Source organism: Malaclemys terrapin, chromosome 6 (genome assembly GCF_027887155.1).
Source record: "Malaclemys terrapin pileata isolate rMalTer1 chromosome 6, rMalTer1.hap1, whole genome shotgun sequence".
NCBI lineage: Eukaryota > Metazoa > Chordata > Testudines > Emydidae > Malaclemys > Malaclemys terrapin.
The window spans coordinates 35,087,226-35,111,251 of record NC_071510.1 but is presented as its reverse complement, the minus strand read 5'-3'; the positions used below and the strand labels follow the sequence as shown (position 1 = coordinate 35,111,251).

The window sequence follows — 24,026 nt, the reverse complement described above, 5'->3', positions numbered from 1 at the left end:
GGGAGTAAGGGGAGGAGGAGGGAGGTTGGGATGGGGAGGACAGGATGCAAGAGGAGTACAAAACTAACTCCAAATCGAAAATTAACATCTCTAAGCTTATCACTGTCATCAAAAGGTATTTTTGCTACGTGGATTCTGAAATAAAAATGACTGAATACCACACATTTTGCTAATATTTTTATGTTCTTTTGTCCATAATGAATATAATAGGGGGAACTTTGCATTGAACTTCAATGTCATATTGAAACTTAGATTTGGGACCTGAAGAAGAGGGAAATTAAGGCACAGTGGCACATCCAGACAGGAAGGATGAGGCAACTGTGTGACAGGAATTAATATCTTTTCTCTGACATCGTTCTTTATTATTATTTCTATTATGGCAGAAAGGAACTCCAGTCAATTTTTGATTTGGGCCCCACTATGCTAGGCAAATAACAGAGGACAATCTCTGCCCCAAAGAGATTATAACCTAGAAGCAACAACTGAACAATACAGACAAATAGATAGTGGCAGGTTCTGAGAAGATTAAGTAACAATGAAACAAATAGTTTATCACAAGAGCTGAAGTCTCAGTACTAACCTAAACAATGCTGATTTTTTATTTGGAATATTCTTTTCATTTCAAATACAAGAGACAATAAGTATGAAATGGATACATGCTAAGGGCAGTATGAATTGTTGGCCTTTGCTAACAAAAAGTGTTTAATTAAGGCTGCCTTTATTGTTGGGTGCTTATTTATCTTAATACATTTATGAGCAGAGATTAATACTTTGCACAATATACATTAGAAAAAAAGTAAGTGTGATCATTATTTTCTTTTTTAAGTGTTAGCCCAACTATGAAAATGGGTCGGGGGAGGGGAAGGAATGATGATGTGTTGCATGCTAATAAATTCAAGAGATGTAGTATTTTAATTTGTAGCAGTTCTTTCATATGTCTCCCAGACAGCGTGTACATTTCAGACAGTTGTTATTTCTGAAATGATTGTGTGTTTGTGTGTCAAAAGTCCTTTAGCAGAAGACGGGCACAAGCAAAATCATACCCTAACTGAGAAAAAAAAATCAAACTTAAAAAGGGACATTAACTAGAGGAGCTCTTGAGTTGGTATTTAAACCACAGAAATGTAAGAAATATGCATGGAAAATTTCTCCATTAAGGTTAACTTCATTTTACAAAATGTTCTCACACATACTTCCAAAGAATTGTACTGGCTCAATTTTTATTGCGGAATAGAGGCTCTCTATATAAATTACATCAGATAAACTATGCCTGCTTAAATTTGCCAATGAAACCACTCCAGTTTTTTATTTAAAACACAACATGAACCTAAGACTGTTAGAGCAGAAGTATTTAAATAATTTGGAATTCATCAGTATAAACATCTATTCCTGGGATTTAATTAAATACTGTTTCATATCTAAGAATTAGCAGTTGGGTTCATCACAGAACTTTCAGACACATTTTTTTGGTAGAAAGACACAGTAGTCTTAAAAGCAAATATAGTTCTCTAAATTTATTCACCCTTCCTAAAATATTGGGGCTCAAATATTGCTCAGGTTTGTAACAAAAAGGGAAAAACAATGATGAAAGCAAAGCTAAAAAAGTCTACTGTCACAGATCCTTTGGTTTTTTCCCCCTGAATTTCAACAGAAACAGATTGTTTCTTTAAAAATAATAAATAATAATAATAATGTGCTGAACTGTTTGAAATCCAAGCATTGTAGCAGTAAGAACCTGAAAGTGAAACTGACTAAACAAAAGTGAAATTAATTTAAGTGCATTTCCAGTGTTAATGTAAAAAAAAATTGCACAAATTAAACGAAGAGGTTAACTCATTACAACCAACCTGATTTTTAAAGTTCTCATGTTTAATATACAACATATTATTAGTAACATAAGGGACAAAACCTTTTTGCGTTTAACATATGATCTTAAGTGATAGTGTCTCAGCCAAATGTCCTTGTTCCTTCTTTGCACCATATGTAAGTGAAAACCTAGCAGATGGAAATGTTACAGGAAGTTATTTCAATATTTTTGATTCTCTAAATATCACTATCATCCTCACTGCATAGAAACAACCCAGTAGATACAATCAAATATTGTTTTGATTTGCACTGTTCTATAATTTTCATCATAATAAACTTATTGCCGAGGCTTTCAGACTTTTTCATATCAGGATGTCACAGGCGAACACTCAGAACTGGCCTTCAAATGCATCCCAGAATCTTTAGTACTTACAGCCCCCACACTTCAAAACAATTTCCACGGGAATCAGTGGAATGGTGCATAGGTCACTCTTGCTGTCAGAGAAAGACCAGTTAGTTACAAGTGATTCAACAAATCAGATTAAGCAGAAAATAGGACGTAGGGAATGGGAGTTAGTTTGAAAATCCCCAGCAACTGTAGGGACTCCCCCTCCGGGGCCAGACACCCCAAAACAGGGGGGGAAACTGCTGGGCTCACATAAAAGTGACAGCTTGTTCTTTTAAAAACTACGTCCAGATAAAATGATAAAATATTATACATTTATCCACATTTTACATGGCTGGAAGGACAGAATTAATAGACGTGTGGCAAGATTTGCATTCACACAGACTTCTGGGCTGAGAACAAGCATGAGGAATGTCAGCACAAAAATTGTTTTGAAGAAGTCATTAAGCAACTGTAAATAGTGGTATATGGCTATCGTCTCACCTACAAATATACAGTAATATCTGTAATGATATCTTGCATTTTAGCAAAAGTATTCTACAGACTAAGAACTTAACATGGGGAATACGATGCACTCCTTGTTATATTGCCACACTTGAAGCAATACATTAAAAACAAAAACAGACAGCTGCTTAAAAAATTAACAGAACACCCAAGAACGTACATTAAAAGATACCTTGACCAAAAAAGCATGGTAAGTAATAATATATGCCAATGCCAACTTCGGCTACTAAATATCACTATACAGAATGTTAGAGAGACAAGGTGGGTGAGATAATATCGTTTATTGCATCAACTTCTGTTGGCGAGAGAGACAAGCTTTTGAACTTACACAGAGCTCTTCTTCTGATCTGGGAAACATACCATACTTAAAGTGTCACAGGTAAATACAAGGTGGAACAGATCGTATAGCACAGGGGTCGGCAACCTCTGGCCCGCGGCTCGCCAGGGTAAGCACCCTGGTGAGCCGGGCCAGTTTGTTTACTTGCCGCGTCCGCAGGTTTGGCCGATAGCGGCTCCCACTGGCCGCGGTTCGCCACTCCAGGCCAATGGGGGCGACGGGAAGCCGTGGCCAGCACATCCCTCGGCCCACACTGCTTCCTGCAGTCCCCATTGGCCTGGAGTGGCGAACCGCGGCCAGCGGGAGCCGCGATCGGCCGAACCTGCGGACGCGGCAGGTAAACAAACTGGCCCGGTCCACCAGGGTGCTTACCCTGGCGAGGCGCGGGCCAGAGGTTGCCGACCCTTGGTATGGCATAAGTAGTTAACACATATTTCAAGGGACCATTTAAAGTGAAGTGGCCCATTAACACCCCTCCAGTCATGGGGGGGGCAAAATACAGTTGGGGAGGTTATAAATTGTTATAAGAAGCCATAAATCCAGTGTCTCTATTCAGCCCATGATTTTTAGAGTCCTAGCAAAGTTATGAATTTAAGCTCTGAGGCTTGTCTTTTGAAAGCATTGTGCAGGTTTCCTTTGAGGATGAAATATAGCGATATAGCGATCGCTTTGTGAAAAGCGTTCAGGGTCTATTTGTCTTTTATCATTTTTCCTGTGTGAGTTCATTCAAGAGTACAGTGATTGTCTGGTTTCACTCACATTTAGTGCACTGAATGAAGTACACCACATGGAATAGGTATGTGTAGCACCCATAGATCTTGAAAGGGGCATTGTAGGGGATGTTGATCATTGTAGCAGTGGAGATAGGTCTGCAGGTTTTGTATTTGTTGTTCTCAGAGGGTCTCATGCCATTTTGAGTTGGTGTTTTCCTGTTCTGGGGGGAACTTGCTTCTGATGAGCTAGAAGAGGTTGAGGGGTTGTTTGAAGAAGAAGGAGTTCAGGAAAGATTTCTTTCAGCATGGAGTCTCCATAGAGTATCGGTTGTAGTTGTTTGATGATAGCCCGTATGGGTTCTGGTGTGTGGTGACACGTGACAACTAGGGGTGTGCGGTAAGAGGGAGGTTTTATTTCTATATTGTCGCAGGTTCTCTGAGGGTATTTGGGTGGCCTATTCCATAATGCAATCTGTTCCACCATGTATTTAGCTGTGCACTCTGAATAAATTTCCCCAGACCTGAAGAAGAGCTCTATCTAAGCTCGAAAGCCTGTCTCTCTCACCAACAAAAGCTAGCCCAATAAAAGATATTACCTCACGAACATTGTCTCTCTAATATCCTGGGACTGACATAGCTACACCAACACTGCACACTATACAGAGTAGAAATGTAGGTGAGGAGAGGAGTCAATGGGACCTAGGTTTTCATGTAGTTTTTCCACGTTAAACAGAGAAATCAAGACCTTAAACTACAAGCTGATAGATCAATTACGTGACTGCTGAACATATGAAAGTACTTAAGTAAAAGGGATTACTTATTTTTTACTATTCTTTCATCAAATTTCCTATAAGCATTAGTATTATTACAGTATACCATATTTTGATTTATACTAGACATAATTTTTCAGTGTTGTGAGTGGCGGTTTACCTGGCTCACTCTCATTAATATTATCAGCTAAAAGAAAAGCATTTTGTACACAACCTAAAAAATGTGTTTCAAATAAAAACCTCAATCCTTTTAATCACTCGCTATAGAAAAAGCACAGATTATTACAGATTCAGCTTTCTTCATTCCCCCTAAAAACTAGACTGGAAATAATTCATTACACCTTTGTAGTGGAACATTTTCATATAGATTTGTGAAATTATTTGTTAGGCATAGTTGATATCTGATCTTAAATATTAGGCATTAGTAACAATTCTATATTTTTTCCTTTCTAAAGTCAAAGATTTTCCTATTTAAATAATATTGACAGCAAACCTGAGACCTATTTTGCAGAAGTATTTATGAGTGTCGCACCTTATAATCCTAAGTGTTGCTAAGCAAATTAAACTTAAATGAGTTAAATAGTTAAATACATTTAAATGAAGGAAAGTGATACACAAATATATTAAAACAAAACTAAAGCTGAAAGTAAAATAAGCCAAGTGAAACTACAGCATAGCAAACAATATGCTATGTATCCTGCATGCAAAAAATATATCCACATCCTTTGAAAAACAAATTCACAATTACTATATCTATTTTTTGATTTGTGCAAATGAAGCTGATCCCTTCGGGTGGGTATCCATGTTATAGAGATAAAATAATTAAACACCGGATATTTACCATGTTAGGAAATAGCAAATTGAATGTCAAGTGTTACTTTCTAAACAAAAAACAAAGAGTATCTTTAAGTGCAATACTGAGGCAAAAAGTAATTTGTATAATCAAATAAGAAATTGTCTAACCTGTTTTCCTTAGTGAGAAATCATTCCTGGATTGATTTCTAATTAAATAAATATTCTTAGAGAACAAAAGAGAAAATAAAGTCCAAAAGATTATCTTTGATGATTATCTTTAAATTACAGCCAAATGGGCTCCCATACAATATTTCAATTTTAATGTGCTATCTTTTTAAATGGACATGCTGTTTGATAGGCATTTGTTTGTTCACATTCACCATCTGCACTTCTCTGGTTTTAAGTACAAGATTAATATTTTCCTATGAGGCTCTCTTATTCAATGGGAAACCAAGTATTGATCTGTCATGGATCAGATCCTGGATCATTTATTTGACTTCGAAATTGCATGAACTAGTTAGTAATTCTTTTTTCTGCATATTTGAAAAGGAAAAAGCACACTCAATGAGACAGGGCAGCCTCTCATTTATCTACTCCAAGTTCAGCAAATACTAACAGATATAAAAATTAGGTTTAATGACAACTAAGGATGCATGAGGTCCACAAAACCCATCCAAATCCTTGAAAGCATGGAAACAATTTAAAGGAAAAATCTCCAGCATTCCTTGCCACCTTCAGTGTCACCTACAATACTGTTGATAACACTCTGCAATGCTACATAAGACATTCATCTCCATTTCCAACACATACCAAAAAGCAATACATACCTAACTTTATCCAATTCAGTCTGTTATGTAAAAAAAACCTTATTCTGTTATGCTCATACGCTCTTGTTTCCATAAACTTGACTGTCACATTGTCCATTCATTTAGAAAGTTATTCTGATTTAACACCATTAAGGTTTTGTGTATGAAAGAGTTGGATTAAGTTGGGACACCTGTTATTGCTTTTTGGAGCAATTTGCTGGCGATCAAAATGTGACCACTGCCATTGTACAGCTTGCACAACATGGGTTTGTTATGCAGTGAAAGTGAAGTTTAGGCAATCCTTCCACCAAGAGCTTGACACCATTTTTTTGAAAGCAGGCCCAGAGAATGCCTGTTGCTTCAAAATTCAGGTCTCCAGTGCCACAGCCCTCATATTTAAATCAGATTTGAAAGTTGCTCAGTACTCAGCAGCACCCACTGTAAAAACAAAGATATGCAATACAACATTCTTAAGAACAATGGGAGTTGTTGAATACTGAGCACTTTTAAAAATCTGGCCCTTAAATTTTAGTTTGGCATTAGCAAGAAATATATTCTCAATCTAATTTATTCTACTGTTGATATCATTAGACCCATAGGATAGCACATACCAAGAAACAAGAACATTTATATTTTATATTCCCAATTTTTATAATCCACCATTTCACAGGTTCTCTGCCTTTCAAAGTAATAAGATGCCAATTAAGCTATGGAACACTCACCATTATTGACCACATTGTCAAGTAAAGCCATATTACCATATTCTGCAATTTCAAATTTTATACTGACACGTGAAGCTGGTGTTGAACTTGCATTTCTTGGTAAGGTGTGAGAGAGTGGGATAAGGTGGAGACAAATTTCTTACACACCTTCTTTTTATTACAACAGCCGTACAAAATAATCTCCCTCACACTGTTACACGAGTGGGCACATAGAAGATACCTTGGAAGGACAGTCGTGCCAGCAGGAATAACAACAAAAGTACAATATCTTAAAGGAAAACTGAAGTGATACAATTTAATCGCTTGTTGTTAAAGAGGTGTTTAGTAATGCTCCAATCCTGAGAGGTGCCGAATGTCTTCAACACAGCATGGTCTCTTTCTCCCTACTTCATTCCCTATTCCCTCCCCCACCTCCCACCCCAAAAATTCTTCATGTCTTCCACAGTCAAGGACAGTTTCAAATGGCTGAAGAATTAAAATTCCTGCCCACCTATATCACTTTTAGTTATATCCTACAATCTTTAGTAAATGTTATCATTGCTTAACTTTTCAGATTGATTCTTCCATGTTTCGATTGCAGTGGCATCTCCCAGAAACATGCCAGTTTAACCCTAATAAGGCATCAAACAACACTGAATATGCTAGATGAGGGGAATAACCTTGAATTTTCAACCACAGACCAGTGAAGACAAAGAAAGGTTATTGGTGCTGTGCATTGTGATTTAATCACCATGCAGCCAAACCACCATACATCACACTGGAAATGATCAGAACTTGGTTTATTCCTTATATTATCTTTAAAATACTTTAAACTGCTTGTCTCAAAAATCTCAAGACCAAGATTTAAGATATGCTATTTATAGAGTTGCTCTTTTAGAAAACAAATTGCATATAAGTGAGAATCAATTGATGGATTCTCCAAAACCTGAGGTCTTTAAATTGAGATTGCACATCTTATGCTCTAGTTCAATCAGAAGTTATGGGATTGATGTAGGAATTACTGGGTGAAAATCTATGACCTGAGTTATGCAGAAAGGCAGAACAGACTGTCATAATTGTCCCTTCTGGGCTTTAAATCTATGAATTAATGACAATTGTTAGTGTTATCCAGGAATCATTCCACAGACAGCCATGAAAAAAAATCAGTCCCTTAGTGTTAAGTGTAGCTAGTTTTACACTTTCCAAAAGAATGCGAACTGGAATGAACGATCTCCTGTCTCGTTCAACAATAACCCACACAAAGGTGTGCATTAGTAGACTAATAATTCAATTCTTGGACAGCTGCAATCACTTGTGCTCATTCCTCACAATGCACCGTAAGCATGTAGTAGCCAGGAAATACATTAACAGCTTACTAATGCACAGCTCTGGTGTAGCTTACTGTTTTTAGAATTGGTTTGTAACAACATAAGTGAATTCATGTAGGGCTAAAAGATTATCTTGTGGTTAAAACATAGGACTAGGAGTAAAGAAATTTAGGATTAATATCCAGAATTCAAAATAGGTGTGCAAGTTAGAGTTCTACAGAGGATGGGTTGTTGACATTCTAAGAAATAGCACACTGCAGCCCGTAAACTGGGAATAGACAGCACTCACCCATTCCATCAGGATCTTCTCTAGAGAACTCAGCATCAAGGATCTCTCCATTCACAGTTTATCTTTTTTTTAAAAAATGAAAAGATTATTCCTTGTATTTTGGTGCCCCAAAGAGCTGCCTATCTAAATTATGTCCAAATTGAGCTTAGTGCAAATTGATGCCTTTTAGAATTAAATTTTGCACAGCTAGGGAAGAAAAAAAACAATGCCACTGGCCAGAAAAGTAGCTGTATGTGTTAGCATTCTGACAATTTGCTCCTAAAAAATTCACAAGAGAAATGCAGTCAATATATTGATAACATTACACTTTAAGCTTTCTGTTTGTTTTTTGTGAAGTGAGGAGCCATTGCTCACTCATGGGACGGGGGGAAAAAGTATAATCCACAGAATATCACCAAGCTAAGCTACAAGGAAGGGAACAAACTCAAAAACAGGTATCCATCCCAAATACATGTAGAAATAAAAAGAGAAAGAGACAAGATATTACTTGAAGAAAGCAAGTGAGTAATCCTACAAGTAATTACAGTCAAAGGTCTCTCCAGAGACATATCTCTAGGATGCTGTGGAAAGCCCAAAGCATTTTGTTTCCTTCCTTGTTTTGGAGATAGTACCTTGGGCTCCAGACCTGTAAGCACTTATGTACATGAATAACTTTACACAGCTCAGTAGCCTTAATGTCTTCAAAATGACTACTCACTTGTACAGGATTGCTCACATGCTTTAAATTTTTGCAGAATCCCCCTATAGTGTGTAGCTAATATTCTTGATGGTGGTGAAACAGCCTATTTCCCTCCAGGCAGGCTATTGCCAAACAGGCACAAATTATTACTTTCAATTTTATCCATTTATCACCCTTACCACTTGGGGGGGAGGGGGAGAGAGAAATATTTTTAAAACTGTCCTTTCATCATCTTTAACATGTACAAAACGTTACCTGCTGTTACAGCCAATTTAAAATTGTTGGATACATGCCCAACAGTAATAGTACAAAGAAATAAAACTCCAGTCCTCAAAGCAACATTTACAACCCACTTTCCCATAACTTCTGGTTCTGTAGTATGTCTGCTTGGGAAACACTGTCAAATGTAGAAACACAATAAAATAAAGTTTGTTAAAATAAAAATTTTTGGGCACCTCCGTGCATGTACTTTTATTCCCTTGTTTGCATGTTGTAATTCTCCTATTCATTCAGTCCTAATTCCTCTTTTTTAAAATATTTCCTTTCCTTTTTTTTCTTTCCCTCCTCTGTTCACTTAAAGACTATGGGACTATCTTCTCCATCTTTTACCCCCTTTTTCGTCATCTCTGACCTTCCTGTTTCTCTCATTCTGATCTCTCCCATTACTGGTTTCTTTATCTGCTTCTAATGTCCTGTCCTTCTGCTCCTTATCCATAGGACATGAACCTGCAAGCTGATCCATATGGGTGGACACACGCAGAGCCTCACTGACTTCTATGGGCATCTGTACTGGTATGAGGAATTTGCCCATAAGGAACAAATAGCAGGATTAAGGCCATAGTCAGTTCCAGTGAGATCAGTCTCCATGCCTGTACACACCTTGGCCTCTCTGCTGAGACTAACAAAGGTACCAATTAGAGCCAACTAGAGTGATGATTGACTGTTTTACAATATAGACACTTATCCCTTAAAAATTGGATTGGTACTGCCAATCTATTGAAGAAGAGTTTGGATCATTATTCAAGTATCCACTGATCACCAGTAGTCAATGGCTCTGTATTGCATTAGCAATCCTCTAAACCAGCAATTATCTCTCCATAATTACTATTAATTTGTATTACATATATATATATTTGTATTTCAAGCGTATAAAAGGTTGTTACAAGGAAGAGGGAGAAGAATTATTCTTCTTAACCTCTGAAGATAGGACAAGAAGCACTGGGCTTAAATTGCAGCAAGGGAGGTTTAGGTTGGATATCAGGAAAAACATCCTGTCAAGGTGATTAAGCACTGGAATGAATTACCTAGGGAGGTTGTGGGATCTACATCATTGAAGATTTTTAAGAGCAGATTACACTGCTCTACAGCCAAAATGCTTCTGAAATAAATGTAGTCAAACTTTATTAATTCTGGGTCACTGAGAACGAAAATGATGCTTAAAATTGTTAACTGGCTCTAGTTTTTAAGATATGCTATTGGGTCAGTATATACGACCCTTGACTTGGGAATGGCGGAGGATAAGTGAGTTATAAAGGAAAGGGATCTCAATTTAAACAAGAAATGACTAAAATACATCTTTGACTGGATCTATGAATAAATCTATGACTGGGTTTGGATAGTACTTGCTTTTTAGGCAAAACAACGAATGATGCAATCTGAAGCTGGTATTGCGTCATACATCATATGAATTGCATCATGTTTATTCCTACAAGTCATGGATGATGCAGTCATAACGAAGCTTACATCACTCTGCTGAACCAATTGCCCTATATCAGCTCTAGAAATCATACAGTGTCGTGCTCTCTTATTTGTCAGTGTTTGATTTTGCAAAGGGACACATTTCTGTTTAGCCAAAGTGAGCAGAGATGCCTCGTACTTGTGTGAACAGTGCAGATAACTTCTGCTATGTTTGTGGTGAAGTGACTTTTGCATCACAAAAGCGCAGTATAACCACTATGGTTAAGAAAGCCTATCACTTTTATTTTGGCTGCAAAATTGGAGATCAGGACAAGAGGTGAGCCCCACACATATGCTGCAACACTTGTGCAACAAATCTTCGCCAGTGGTTGAACAGGAAAAGGAAATCTGTGCCTTTTGCAGTGCCAATGATTTGGAGAGAACCAACAGATCATACCAGCAATTGTTACTTCTGCATGCTGCCTCCAGTTGGGAAAGGTGTGTCAAAGAAGAAAAAGTGGACTGTGCATTATCCAAACATTCCATCAGCTATACGCCCAGTACCCCTCGGAGAAGGACTGCCAGTTCCTGATGCACCAGAATCATTCTCACTTGAGTCAGACAAGGAAGAGGAAGAGGATGAAACTTCTGGTCCTGAACCATCAATGTTACAGGACCCACATTTTCTCCCATCCTCCTCCTCTGAACCACACCTCATAACACAAGGTGAACTGAATGACCTTGTCAGGGATTTGGAACTACCCAAGAGTAAGGCAGAGCTGTTGGGCTCCAGACTACAGCAGTGGAATCTCCTGGCAGGTGATGTTAGGGTTTCCATGTTCCGTGACCGTCAAAAGGATCTTGTCCCCATTCTTCTTCATGGAAGGCGATCTTGTAGCCTGCAACAACATCGATGGTGTGATGGCAGCCCTCAACATCGTTCACGATCCAGATGACTGGAGACTGTTCATTGATTCAATGAAGACGAGTCTTAAAGCTGTTTTACTGCATAATGGCAATGTTTTGCCATCAATTCCAGTTGGTCATGCAGTCCATATGAAGGAAACCTATGACAACATGAAACAACTTTTGAGGTGCATAAACTATGACCAAAATCAGTGGCAGCTTTGTGGCGATTTGAAGGTTGTTGCTCTCTTGCTTGGTCTGCAGACTGGATACACAAAGTACTGCTGTTTTCTCTGTGAATGGGATAGTCGTGCAAGAGATTCCCACTACATCAAGAAAGATTGGCCACTCCGACAGTCATTGGAGCCTGGGAGGAAAAGTGTTCGGCATCCACCACTTGTTGAATCAAGGAAGATTTTGTTACCACCCTTACACATCAAGCTGGGTCTGATGAAGAGCTTTGTCAAGGCCATTGACAAAACACAAGCACCTTTCAAGTACCTCCGTGGAAAATTTCCAAGGTTGAGTGAAGCTAAGATAAAGGAAGGGGTCTTTGTTGGTCCTCAGATTCATGAACTTCTTCGAGATGATGCATTTGACCATGCACTGCGTGGCAAGGAAAAGACGGCATGGAAAGCCTTCCAGTTAGTGGCAATAAATTTTCTCGGAAACAACAAGGCAGACAAGTACAGGTTGTTGGTGGAAAACCTCCTCAAGGCATACAAAAGCCTTGGTTGCAACATGTCATTAAAGATACATTTTTTGCACTCTCATCTAGATTTTTTTCCACCGAACTGCGGAGCAGTGAGCGACGAGCACGGCGAGCGATTTCACCAGGACATTGCAACAATGGAGAAACGCTATCAGGGCAAATGGAGCCCATCAATGCTTGCAGACTATTGCTGGACAGTGACCAGAGATGCTCCATTTAATGAATACAAGAGACAAGCCAAGAAGCGTCGAGTAGACACTGAATAGGACTAAACTATGTACATAATAGTTTTTTGCCTTTTGTTCCATAATAAATTTTATTTATATAACCCTTTTGCTGATTTTTAAAGTGTTACATAAACAGGACAGGTGAAATATTATCATGTAAAGCAACCATAAACACATGAAAAGACCTAGGTTTACAATTTATGATTAAAACTCTACTATCTACACAATATACATAGACATAAAATGTAAAAACTTAAATATCTTAGAAACAGTAGCCAATCAGTTGTTTTAATTGTCATATTTGAATTCAGCACATCAAAATACATAATAAATAGCACATTTTATCTCTGAAGCAGACGACTTCTCAAAAATTGTAGACGAGTGTTAGACAAACACATGTCAGGGATGGTCTAGATCAGGGTGGGCAAACTTTTTGGTCCGAGAGCCACATCTGGGAACAGAAATTGTACGGTGGGGCCTGAATGCTCACAAAATTGGGGTTGGGGTGCGGGTGGGGGAAGAGGGCTCTGGTTGGGGGTGCTGGCTCCGGGGTGGGGCCAGAAATGAGGAGTTCAGGGTATGGGAGAGGGTTCCGGGCTGGGGAGTGGCATGCCGGGGGAGGGGGGAAGAGGGCTCCAGCTGGGAGTGCGGGCTCTGGGGCAGGGCTCCCCAGCGGAAGCTTGAGGGCTGGCTTAAAATGGCCAGAAGGCCAGATCCGGCCCGCAGTTTGCCCACCCCGGTCTAGATAATATTTAGTCCTGTCATGAGTTCAGGGGACTGGACTAGATGACCTCTCGAGGTCCCTTCCAGTCTTATGATTCTGTATAAAATAATCTTTTAATATTCCCACAAATGTTGTTTAAGCACTGAAATATTGTGTATATAAAATACTTATATGGCTCTATCGTTGTAGCATCTTAGCATCTCACAGTCTTTAATGTATTTATCCTCATAACACCGCTGTGAGGCAAGAAAGTACTATTACTGAAGCACAGTGTAACTAAGGCCTGGATCTGCAAAGGGCTCAGTGTTGCAGTGACTAACTTTTAGACATCTAGAAAATAACTGGACAACAATGAGATCCACAAAGCCTGAGTTAGGTTCCTTGGCTCCCTATACAATGAACAGGGAGAGAGAGGCACCTAAGAATAGGATCCAGGAAAGCCAGCATGCTAGGCGGGGAGTCACCTAAAGAGGGCAATGGGAGATGTCAACTAGAGGGCATGCCCTAAGCCCCATCCCTCTCACGGAGTTTGATGCCTAAGTCTGGGCTGCAGGGAGGCGTTTATCTCTGCTTGCGATCCACAGCTAAGAACCCCTCTGGGAGTCACGTGATTTAGACTCCTAAGCTGTTTCTTCCAAAAATGAGTGGGGTGTCTGCTTCACTCCATGCCAAAGGGCCAGGTGGAGGGACTGGAAGTGCCATTGGAATTTGGGATATTCTGATGTGGGTCTCGCTCAATCTCTCCTAGTGGAGTTGTTCCACTTTACGTAAATAATTAAGTAAATAATTGGGCAAGAGAAAGAGAATCATTCTACAGTCTAGTGGTTAGAGCACTCACCTGAGAGGTGGGGTACCCCTGTTCAAATATTTTCTTCTCATCAGGGGGATATTGAACTGGGGTCTCCCATATCTCAGGTGAATGCCCTATCTACTGTGCTAAAAATCATAAGGGAGGGCCTCTCACCTCCCTCCCCCTACCCCACTGGCCATTTTTGTGGAGATAGGCATGCTCTGAGAATACCCACTAATTTGGTCCCACAGACAAAACAGGCCAGGGAACACCCACCCAGTTTGTGGATCATACTAGGTTTTAGATAGGAGACAGAAGTCCACACACCTAGAATAAGGCAGCCGTGCACATGCTGGGAGGTGGAAACATAGGAGATAGGGGACTTTTACAATGGAAATTTAGGCACCAGCTAAACATGGGTTTGAAGAATGCAGTGGTGCCTAAGTCCCTATGTGGAGCTGGTCCTTAGTGACATGCCCAACATCACAATGAAAGTCTGTCACCAAGCCTGGAATGGAACCCAGGTCTCCCAAAAACTAGGCTACTACTGTAATCACTGGACCATCCACCCTCCATAGTGTTGCTATGCTATTTTCATAACTGGCGTAGGGTGGCTCTTTCACTGTGCCTATTGATTTATTCATTTTAGAAATCCAGATACACAGACATTTCATTTGGGTTATTACAGGATGACTAATTTGGTCAAGTTTTATAAAAACAGTATACACCTGAAAAAGCCTTTAGACCCAATGTGATTATTTTCATTAGAAAAGGGCCCCTCATCCTCCTAATCTTTTATCTTTTCATACAGTATTAGTGACAGACAGACCTGATGACAGACAGTAGTAAAAATTATACAGGATAAAGCATTAAAAACCTCAAGACAACATAATAGTTTCTGGTAAACACAACTCCTAGTTACAGCTGCTGTGGAAATATGAACAACAAACTGACAGCACTACATTATTTGTTTTAAATGTTGGATGTTCCTACTGTAAGTCATACAAATCAATAAAGGAGAGGAACTCTACTCTTTCTACGGGGATTGCAAATTTCTGCAGTATTCATTTACACACTCTTCTTTGATATCTGTAGTACTGAGTAACTGGACCATTCTGCTGAGTGCTCAGTAAGATATAGCACCCTCAAACATCATTCGACTGACACCTAGATATCTTCTCTTACCATGCCTTCCTCATAGATGACTACAGTTTGCAGATGGTCTACAGCTAATGAACAGGGCTGGCTCCAGGCAACCAAGCACATGCTTGGGGCGGCACCTGGTAAGGGGCGGCCAATCTTGGGGTGGCGGGGGGCGGTGCGGCGCGGCATTCCACGGGGGGGGGGGCGCTCCAGCGGCGCGGCGCTCAGCGGAGGGGGGCAGGCTCCGGCGGCGTGGCGCTCGGCAGGGGGGGGGGGCGGCGCGGCGCTTGGGGGCGGGTTCCGGCGGCGCAGCGCTCGGGGGGGGGGGTTCGGGGGGCGGCGCTTTTTTTTGCTGCTTTTTTGCTTTTCATTAGCCGGCCCTGCTAATGAAGTAAATGTGGTGGAAGATGTACTGCAAATTCAATCAGTGTGTCATGTAGTTTTACTATTCCCATGCCACTACCATGGCAAAGAATAAGAACTCATCTTATTTTATCACAGTCCAGCAAGTTTAATTCTTCAGTGGGGCAGTTGACAAATCAATTATGTCTCCACTCTGGAACAAATTGATTTTTACTTCCTGTGAAGGGTTTGATACCTTCTTTATAGGAAACAAAGTATATCTGGAGCTTTCTGACTAGTGCTAGCCAGGTGGTAAATGCCTTTTATATCATTTAGTGAGACAGAGGAGGTACTGAGAGCTTCATTTAACCACCTGGAAGTTGAATCCTTACCTTTGTTTACTGGTAGAAACCTTCCCTATGGGAGAGCAGGACATGAGCTCCCCTCAGTCAAAAAGGGATTAAGCCCCTGATCAAGAAGATATCTCTTGACATTAGCAATCATAAATTATTGCCCAGTGCCAATTCTTCCCGTTTTAAACAGTAAGCTTACTGATTTTTATAGCCTGCTACAAATTCTCCCACTACAAGAAAGTTGCTAAACATCAAGTTAATGTACACCATTCTAGACTTACATTTGTCTACCTTCTATAGCTTTTGGAACAAATACTTCCCATTTCCTATCTTCAATCTATGGAATATGTAAAATGATCACAAAACAAAGGCAACTGATTTTATTTATATCAGTGAACATTTATAGAATTATTCAGGCTGAATGAGTATTGTCAAATATCCAAAGTCTTTTGCTCCTTCACCCATAAGGATATGTTGCTAAAACTAAGCCGCAGTAGGGGAGGACAGCTCCATGAGGGTGCTTGCTTATGCATTTTTTATTTTGGCCTTGACCCTGCAAAGAAATCGGCCTGCGAAGTCCCTTATGACTTCAGGTGACTTGACATAGGAATATGACTCCAATCAATAGGATCTTTTTGTAGGACTTGGACATAACTTGTCATGTACGCTCTTTAGCCCTGTCTTGACAGGCAGAAAGGGACATTTTTCAATTGTCTGCACTCAATCGAGTTAGCTTAACACAACTGAAAATCCCTCTTAATGCTCATTAAGATGTAGGCCTACACATTTGAAGCCATGTCAGCTAGACGTGTTGCAGTGATTGTGAAACATTATTGGCTGCAATGTCTCCAGCACATTGAGGATACTCCATTTCACCTCTTCTTTTCATTGAACCCACATTTTGTTTTTTTCTGTGCTTTTTATATACCTAATTGAGGCTTAAACCCACCTAGATAAGTGCAAATTGACAAAAATACAACCTGGACAAGGTATAACTGATGCTGCTGATTCCAGATTCCTAGAGCAATGGAGGGTTAGGACTGCAACTTTATAAGGGATGTGTTGTGTCAACCTTTTTCCAATATGGTTTTCAGCCTTGGGGTTTGGTTGGACCCATTGCTGCTTCAAGATATTACTGACAGTAGCTTTAACTCATATTGGATTTTAGATCATTATTTTTGTATGTATTGTGGCTTAGGGTCCTAGTGTGCTAGGTGTTATAAAAACACACAGTAAGACAGACCTGCTATCTGCGAATCACCAGGAAGCTCACCAGAGCTATTCATGCCTTTTTCTCCTCCTGAATTATTATAATGCAGTTTACTTGAGATAGCCCTTGGTAAGCCGATAGAAAATTTAGTTGCCTGTATTCTAAGGGAGGAGGGTCAACATTACCACATTAAACCTGTACTCACATCCCCTATTGGCTACTATTTGATTCTTGGTCATTTCAAGGCATTTTCATAAGCAATACTATTTTCTCCATGAGACCAAAAGCTTTATGTTGATATTCCTCTCACAGTGGTAGTCAAAACAAGAAAAGGGGTGTGTTATTTACCGGTATGTACTTTTTGTCCTCTTCTAGATTAACAGGAAAACATAACAGAATCATATTTTCAAGAGTGGTCAGCATCGATAACGGGGACCAGATTTTGAACAGAGCTCAGCACCCAGCAGCTTCTGCTGAGAACAATTTGATCTATTTCATATATTCAAACTTGTGTTATTTGTTTACAGTCATCCTATAAAGGACAAATATAAACAAATAAAACAAGGCTGTAGGGATAAAATTAGAAAGGCCAAGACACAAAACGAGATTAAACTAGCTAGAGACATAAAGGGTAACAAGAAAAGATTCTAGAAATACATTAGAAGCAAGAGGAAGACCAAGGACAGGGTTGGCCTGTTACTCAGTGACAGGGAAAAAACAATAAAGAGTGGGGTCCCGCAGGGATCAGTTCTGGGTCTGGTTCTGTTCAATATCTTCATCAATGATTTAGATAATGGCATAGAGAGCACGCTTATAAAGTGTGCGGACGATACCAAGCTGGAAGGGGTGGCAAGTGCTTTGGAGAATAGGATTAACATTCAAAATGATCTGGATAAACTGGAGAAATGGTCTGAAGTAAATAGGATGAAATTTAATAAGGACAAATGCAAAGTACTCCACTTAGGAAGGAACAATCAGTTGCACATATACAAAATGGGAAATGACTGCCTAGGAAGGAGTACTGCAGAAAGGGATCTGGGGATCATAGTGGATCACAACTAAATATGAGTCAACGGTGTAGCACCGCTGCAAAAAAAGTAAACATCATTCTGGGATGTATTAGCAAGAGTGTTGTAAATGAGTAATTCTTCTTCTCTACTCTGCACTCATTAGGCCTCAACTGGATTATTGTGTCCAGTTCTGGGCACCGCATTTCAGGAAAGATGTGGACAAATTGGAGAAAGTCCAGAGAAGAGCAACAAAAATGATTAAAAGTCTAGAAAACATGACCTATGAGAGAAGATTGAAAAAATGGGTTTGTTTAGTCTGGAGAAGAGGACACTAAGTGAGGACATAACAGTTTTCAAGTATATAAAAGGTTGTTACAAGGAGGAGGGAGAAAAATTGTTCTCCATTACTTCTGAGGATAGGACAAGAAGCAATGGGCTTAAATTGTAGCAAGAGAGGTTTAGGTTGGACATTAGGAAAAACTTACTAACTGTCAGGGTGGTTAAGCACTGGAATAAATTGCATAGGGAGGTTGATTTTTAAGGGCAGATTAGCCAAACACCTGTCAGGGATGGTCTAGATAATATTTAGTCCTGTCATGAGTGTAGGGGACTGGACTAGATGACCTCTCGAGGTCTCTTCTAGTCCTATCATTCTACGATTTTGAAAATCTGGCCACTTACTTAGGTGCCTAAATGGGAGCTATTGATATTGAGCTCTGTTAGAAATCTTGTCCTTAGAACAAAAAAATCATTCTACCCTGTTTCTCTTGTTATATTAGCTTTTTAAACTTTTATAGTGCAGTAAATTCTTAAGCAAGACATTCCAATATTTTAGAATTTATGGTTGCTTCAACCTGAAAATAAACTATATCCCTTCTTATTTCACAAATTTAAAATAGGACCATGAGAAAACAGATTATGCACATACAGATATTCTACATCAGGGTTCGGCAACCTCTGGCACGCAGCTCGCCAGGGTAAGCACCCTGGCGGGCCGGGCCAGTTTTATTTACCTGCTGACATGGCAGGTTCGGCTGATCGCGGCCCCCACTGGCCGCGGTTCACCGTCCTGGGCCAATGGGGGCGGCGAGAAGCGGCGCCGGCGAGCGATGGGCTGGCCGCGGCTTCTCGCCGCCCCCATTGGCCCGGGACAGTGAATCGCGGCCAGTGGGGGCCGCGATCGGCCGAACCTGCCGTGTCAGCAGATAAATCAAACTGGCCCGGCTCGCCAGGGTGCTTACCCTGGCGAGCTGCGTGCCAAATGTTGCCGACCCCTGTTCTACATGGTTAACGACAAAGGCCATGATTTAAAGTCATATGGTTATCACTACATATACCTCCCCTATACAAATCTAATCACTTCCAGAGGTTCTCAAACTGGGGGTTGTGACCCCTAAAGGGGTTGCAAGCTGTCAGTCTCCACCCCAAACCCCACTTCACCTCCAGCATTTATAATAGTATTAAATATTTACAAAGTGTTTTTAATTTATAGGAAGGGGTCACACTCAGAGGCTTGCTGTGTGAAAGTGGTAACCAGTAGAAAAGTTTGAGAACCACTGGCTTAAATTATATGCAAGACAGACTCAGCTGTGATTGTAGCCTTTCATAACAAAAAGTATGTATGTTTTTATATTGAACTCTGTGGGACTAATCACATGTTTAAAGTCAAGCATGCATGTAAGTTTGCAGTGTCAGGGCCTGTGATGCTGGCAGACCAGGTGCCAGCTCATGCCAAGGTCCCCATGAGTCAGCTGAACACTGACAAATACATAGCTGGAAATAATCTGACTCTCTTGTGTTAGTAAGGTTAAAATAGGTATTAGAATTACAAGAATGTGTTCAGACTTTATTGAATGCTTGTGAGTTGTTGCATACATTAATCTCACTTATAGAATCCGTATCCCATTTTGTAAGGTAATGTTTAAGCATTTGTATTGCACGCCTCTGTTACATTATAAATCACCCAACAGAAGATAGATATTAACTAGAGTAAAATGCTGGTCTCCAAGATAAGGTGTTATGTCCTGCTCAACAAGGAAGGCACATGGACTCCAGACTGACTATTGTGGCATATTAAACATTCCCACCGCCCCCACCACCACCAAAGAAGATGATTCATGCAAGTGGATTTCTCCCATCAGATGAGTTTGCAGCTCAGACTACATGGGGGGGGGGAGGGGGAGTATTTCATGGCAATATCATGAAAGTGCACGAAAACCTGAAACTGGACTAGATTAGGAACAACAGTGAAGCTTGTCGATTTGCCCTACCTAAGAAAATATAAATAAATACCACAAGTAAATTAGATTTTTAGACTATTCCATAATCTTCTTTATCAGAGATGTTCTTTGCAACATAGATATGAACTTTTTTTTTAAATCTGTTTTTTTTAAATCTCTCTCTCTCTCTCACACACACACACACACACACACACACACACACACACATACTTACACACATTTGCTACCAAGGATATTTTTTCCCTTGCTTGTAACTTCCTCGTCTGAGTACCTACAATACAGACACATAATATTGCTTGGGGCAGCAAAAAGTTTAGTTTAATGTTTACATGACAGATCAAGGATATCTTTGTGTAAAGAAAGGACAGGTGACATCTCCCCAGGAGGAAGCAGATATATTGGAAAACCTGCCAAGCCTCTCTCACTGAAAAGGCAAACTCACACATTTTTTATACATTTATATCAGATGAAAGAGTTTGCTCTGTTTAAATCTCCCTCATTTAGTGGCAGTGGAGGCAGAGGCTGTAGAAACAGAGGTCAAGTTCTAGGAGAGTTACTAACTTTACTCTATCCTCTGTGCTATCTCATTGCACTACACTCAGACTGTATCTATGATGGGCTTTTTTTTTTTTCAGAGATCCATAGAGCTAGAAGCCAGAAGGGATCTTTAGATCAGTCAGACCTCCTATATATCACAGGCCATTATATTTCACCCACTTACCCCTGCATTCAATCTAATAAACTTGTTTTGCTAAAGCCTATCTTCCAGAAAGGCATCCGGTGTTTATTTGAAGTCTTCAAAAAATGGAGAATCTACCATTTCTCTTGGTAGTTTGTTTCAATGGTTAATCACCCTTACTGTTCTTAAAAGCTTCCCACTGTTATACTACCAGCTATGTGACCCCTGATACATTACCACCAGGGCAGTGGGAGCTTGAATGAAGACAAAATGCCAGTGTTTCATTTGTCCCTGCTCATAGCAAATCTAAACAAGTTGGTAAAAAGGCTTGCAGCTGTCAGCGCCTTGTCTCTACTAGAAGTCCCACCAACAATACCACCAGTGGAGCTGCACCACTGCTAATGCAGCCATGGCAAATTTTAAGAAAAAAGTTCAGTGTAGACAGACAGAAATGGGACCAGAATTGTGCATGGGAGAACTCTGGACCCCCACACAGCCATGTGTCCTTGAAGGAAAACTGCAGAGAAGACGCAGCCAGAGATTCCAACCACTATAGGCAGAAGCTGCCAAAAGTCGGGACCTCTGGATATTCAAAGAACTTCCTACAGTTTTGACTGGACTTTCTGTCTCCCTGATGACTGGCTGTTTGTGAGGGAGAGGGAAGGCAAGGTTGGAGAAATCTCTTCAGCTTCACTACATACCTCTTCTCTTACTCCCACCCTGTCCCCCTTCATCTTCTTCCCTTCCCCTTTCTTTCTATTTAGCTGATCCTCTTCTAACTAACTGTTTTCCCCCCAGAAAAAAACCATGGAACTAACATGCTTGTTGGTATCACATCGTCCACTGTGCTTGCGTGTTCTATCTCTTCCCTCATCCGCTGTCCATCTGGTCTATTTAGATTGTAAGTTTTTTGGAGCAAGAAAACCAGTGTCCAGCACAAAATGGCCCCATTCTTGTTTGACCATTAGGCACGACAGTAGTAAACATGATTTCAACAGAAAAGCTGCTCCAGGCATCTCTCCAGGGCAATGTTTACATACAGATTGGACTAGGCAACCACTCGCTCCATGCTCTTCACAGATAGTATCATGTCAATAAACTATTCAAGTGTTTGCGAAGTGCAAGAATGACTGAAATCTCAAGTGTACGTGAGAAGCAATGGGTCATTTATCTGCTCACGGTTGGGTTTCATACTGCGCTGAGGGATTTTATTTCCTGTAGACGCACATCTTACAAAAGAGTTTGAACATAATCGTACCATCACCACATCGTACAATAGTGTTACTGTGGTAGTCAAGGCCTTTCCTGATTTTTTTTAAACTTCTGTTTTATAAAAGGGACACCCGTGGCCCTGTGGGCACAAGGAAACTCAATCCTGTCATCCACCTCTGGAGAAGCGCCACTGGGGAAGCAGCAGCAGCAGAAGCTATAGGTTAGGCGTAGCCTACACCGGGGTAGGCAACGTATGGCACGCGTGCCGAAGGTGGCACACGAGTTGATTTTCAGTGGCACGCTCACTGCCCGGGTCCTGGTCACCAGTCCGGGGGGCTCTGCATTTTAATTTTAAATGAAGCTTCTTAAACATTTTAAAAACCTTATTTACTTTACATACAATAGTTTAGTTATATATTATAGACATAGACAAAGAGACCTTCTAAAAACATTAAAGTGTATTACTGGCATGCGAAACCTTAAATTAGACAGAATAAACGAAGACTCGGCACACCACTTCTGAAAGGTTGCCGATCCCTGGCCTACACTAATATTTTTTCTCTACAACTCCATGCCATTGCTGTGACTGAGGTCATTTTTCCAGTGGCTGCACCAGTACAGAAAAGGTGCAAGCAGCTCCCGGCATTTTATCTAGAACTCCTCTGAGTAGCAAACAGAGTGGTAACTAAAATACCAGTGCTTCTTCCACACCAGCACTCCCACTGTCCTTCCTACCAACAGCAGGGCTGTACTGGTGGGCAGGGACGGGTCTCCGTTTTCCTGCTGTAAATGCAGCCAGAAGCTGCCTTGCTTACTGTACTTTTCATTGTCACGTTACCAGACCAAATGAAACCCTCAAAAACACCCAAAGGGAGAATGTCATTGGCAATGAATGGCGCTGCTCCAGGCAAAATGTTAGAAGTGGTTGGCTGACAGACAGACAGACGGACACACAGACACAAACACCGAATCAAAAATAACTGATCAAAGTTTGAAATGTTGACTAAAAATGTCATTGAAAAATAGAATTTCGGGAAACGGTGCCAAGTTTTGTTATTAACAGGAGCCAGCTCCCACAGCCCCCTCAGCCCAGGGAACTCCTCTGGCCCCCGAAAAGAAGGGCTCTAGACGGGTATTATTATGCAACCATGCCAGTGCATTAGCAGAGGAGGGAGAGGGCTAGAGTGCCGCGTACCAACTGAGTCCTCCGCTTCCCCATCCCGGCACGGTCCCGGAGGCCTGGTGCGGAGTAACCGGGCTAGGCTGTAGAGGGGGGAGGAGAGGAGACGGCCACTCACTCACCCAGCAGCAGCAGCTTGAGCTCCCTGCGCGCGTCCCGCTTATCCCGGCGCAGCTGCCGCTCAATTTCCGCGCTGATCCGCTGCGACTCTTTCTCCTCCGCGGATAAGCAACATCCGGCCATGGTCAGCGCGGCAGCGAGCGGGCGAGGAGGAAGGAGCACGGCAGGGAAAACGCCACCCTCCCGGCCGCACCTGGTCCTCTGCGAACGCCGACGGGGTTGCGCCTCTCGCCAGCCCCGGCTCCCCGCGGCACCGGCCAGCAAGGGCAGCGCGTCCGCAGGGCTCCGGAGCAGAGGAGTCCCACGCAGGGAGGTGGCAAAGCGAACGGGGATGTGAGGGCCACGGCCGCGTCCCTACTGGGTGTCT

General features: G+C 41.0%; 1 protein-coding gene across 1 annotated transcript in view; it reads right to left on the bottom strand.

The window, feature by feature from the left end:
* Window positions 1–23,808, bottom strand: part of LOC128839481 (guanine nucleotide-binding protein subunit alpha-14) — a 50,806-nt gene extending 26,998 nt beyond the window's left edge. Inside the window, exon 1 of the mRNA XM_054032520.1 lies at window positions 23,662–23,808. Coding sequence (XP_053888495.1) covers window positions 23,662–23,782 — 121 coding nt within the window. The 5' untranslated portion in view covers window positions 23,783–23,808. The remainder of the gene's footprint in view (window positions 1–23,661) is intronic.
* Between the last annotated feature and the right edge of the window lie 218 nt (window positions 23,809–24,026).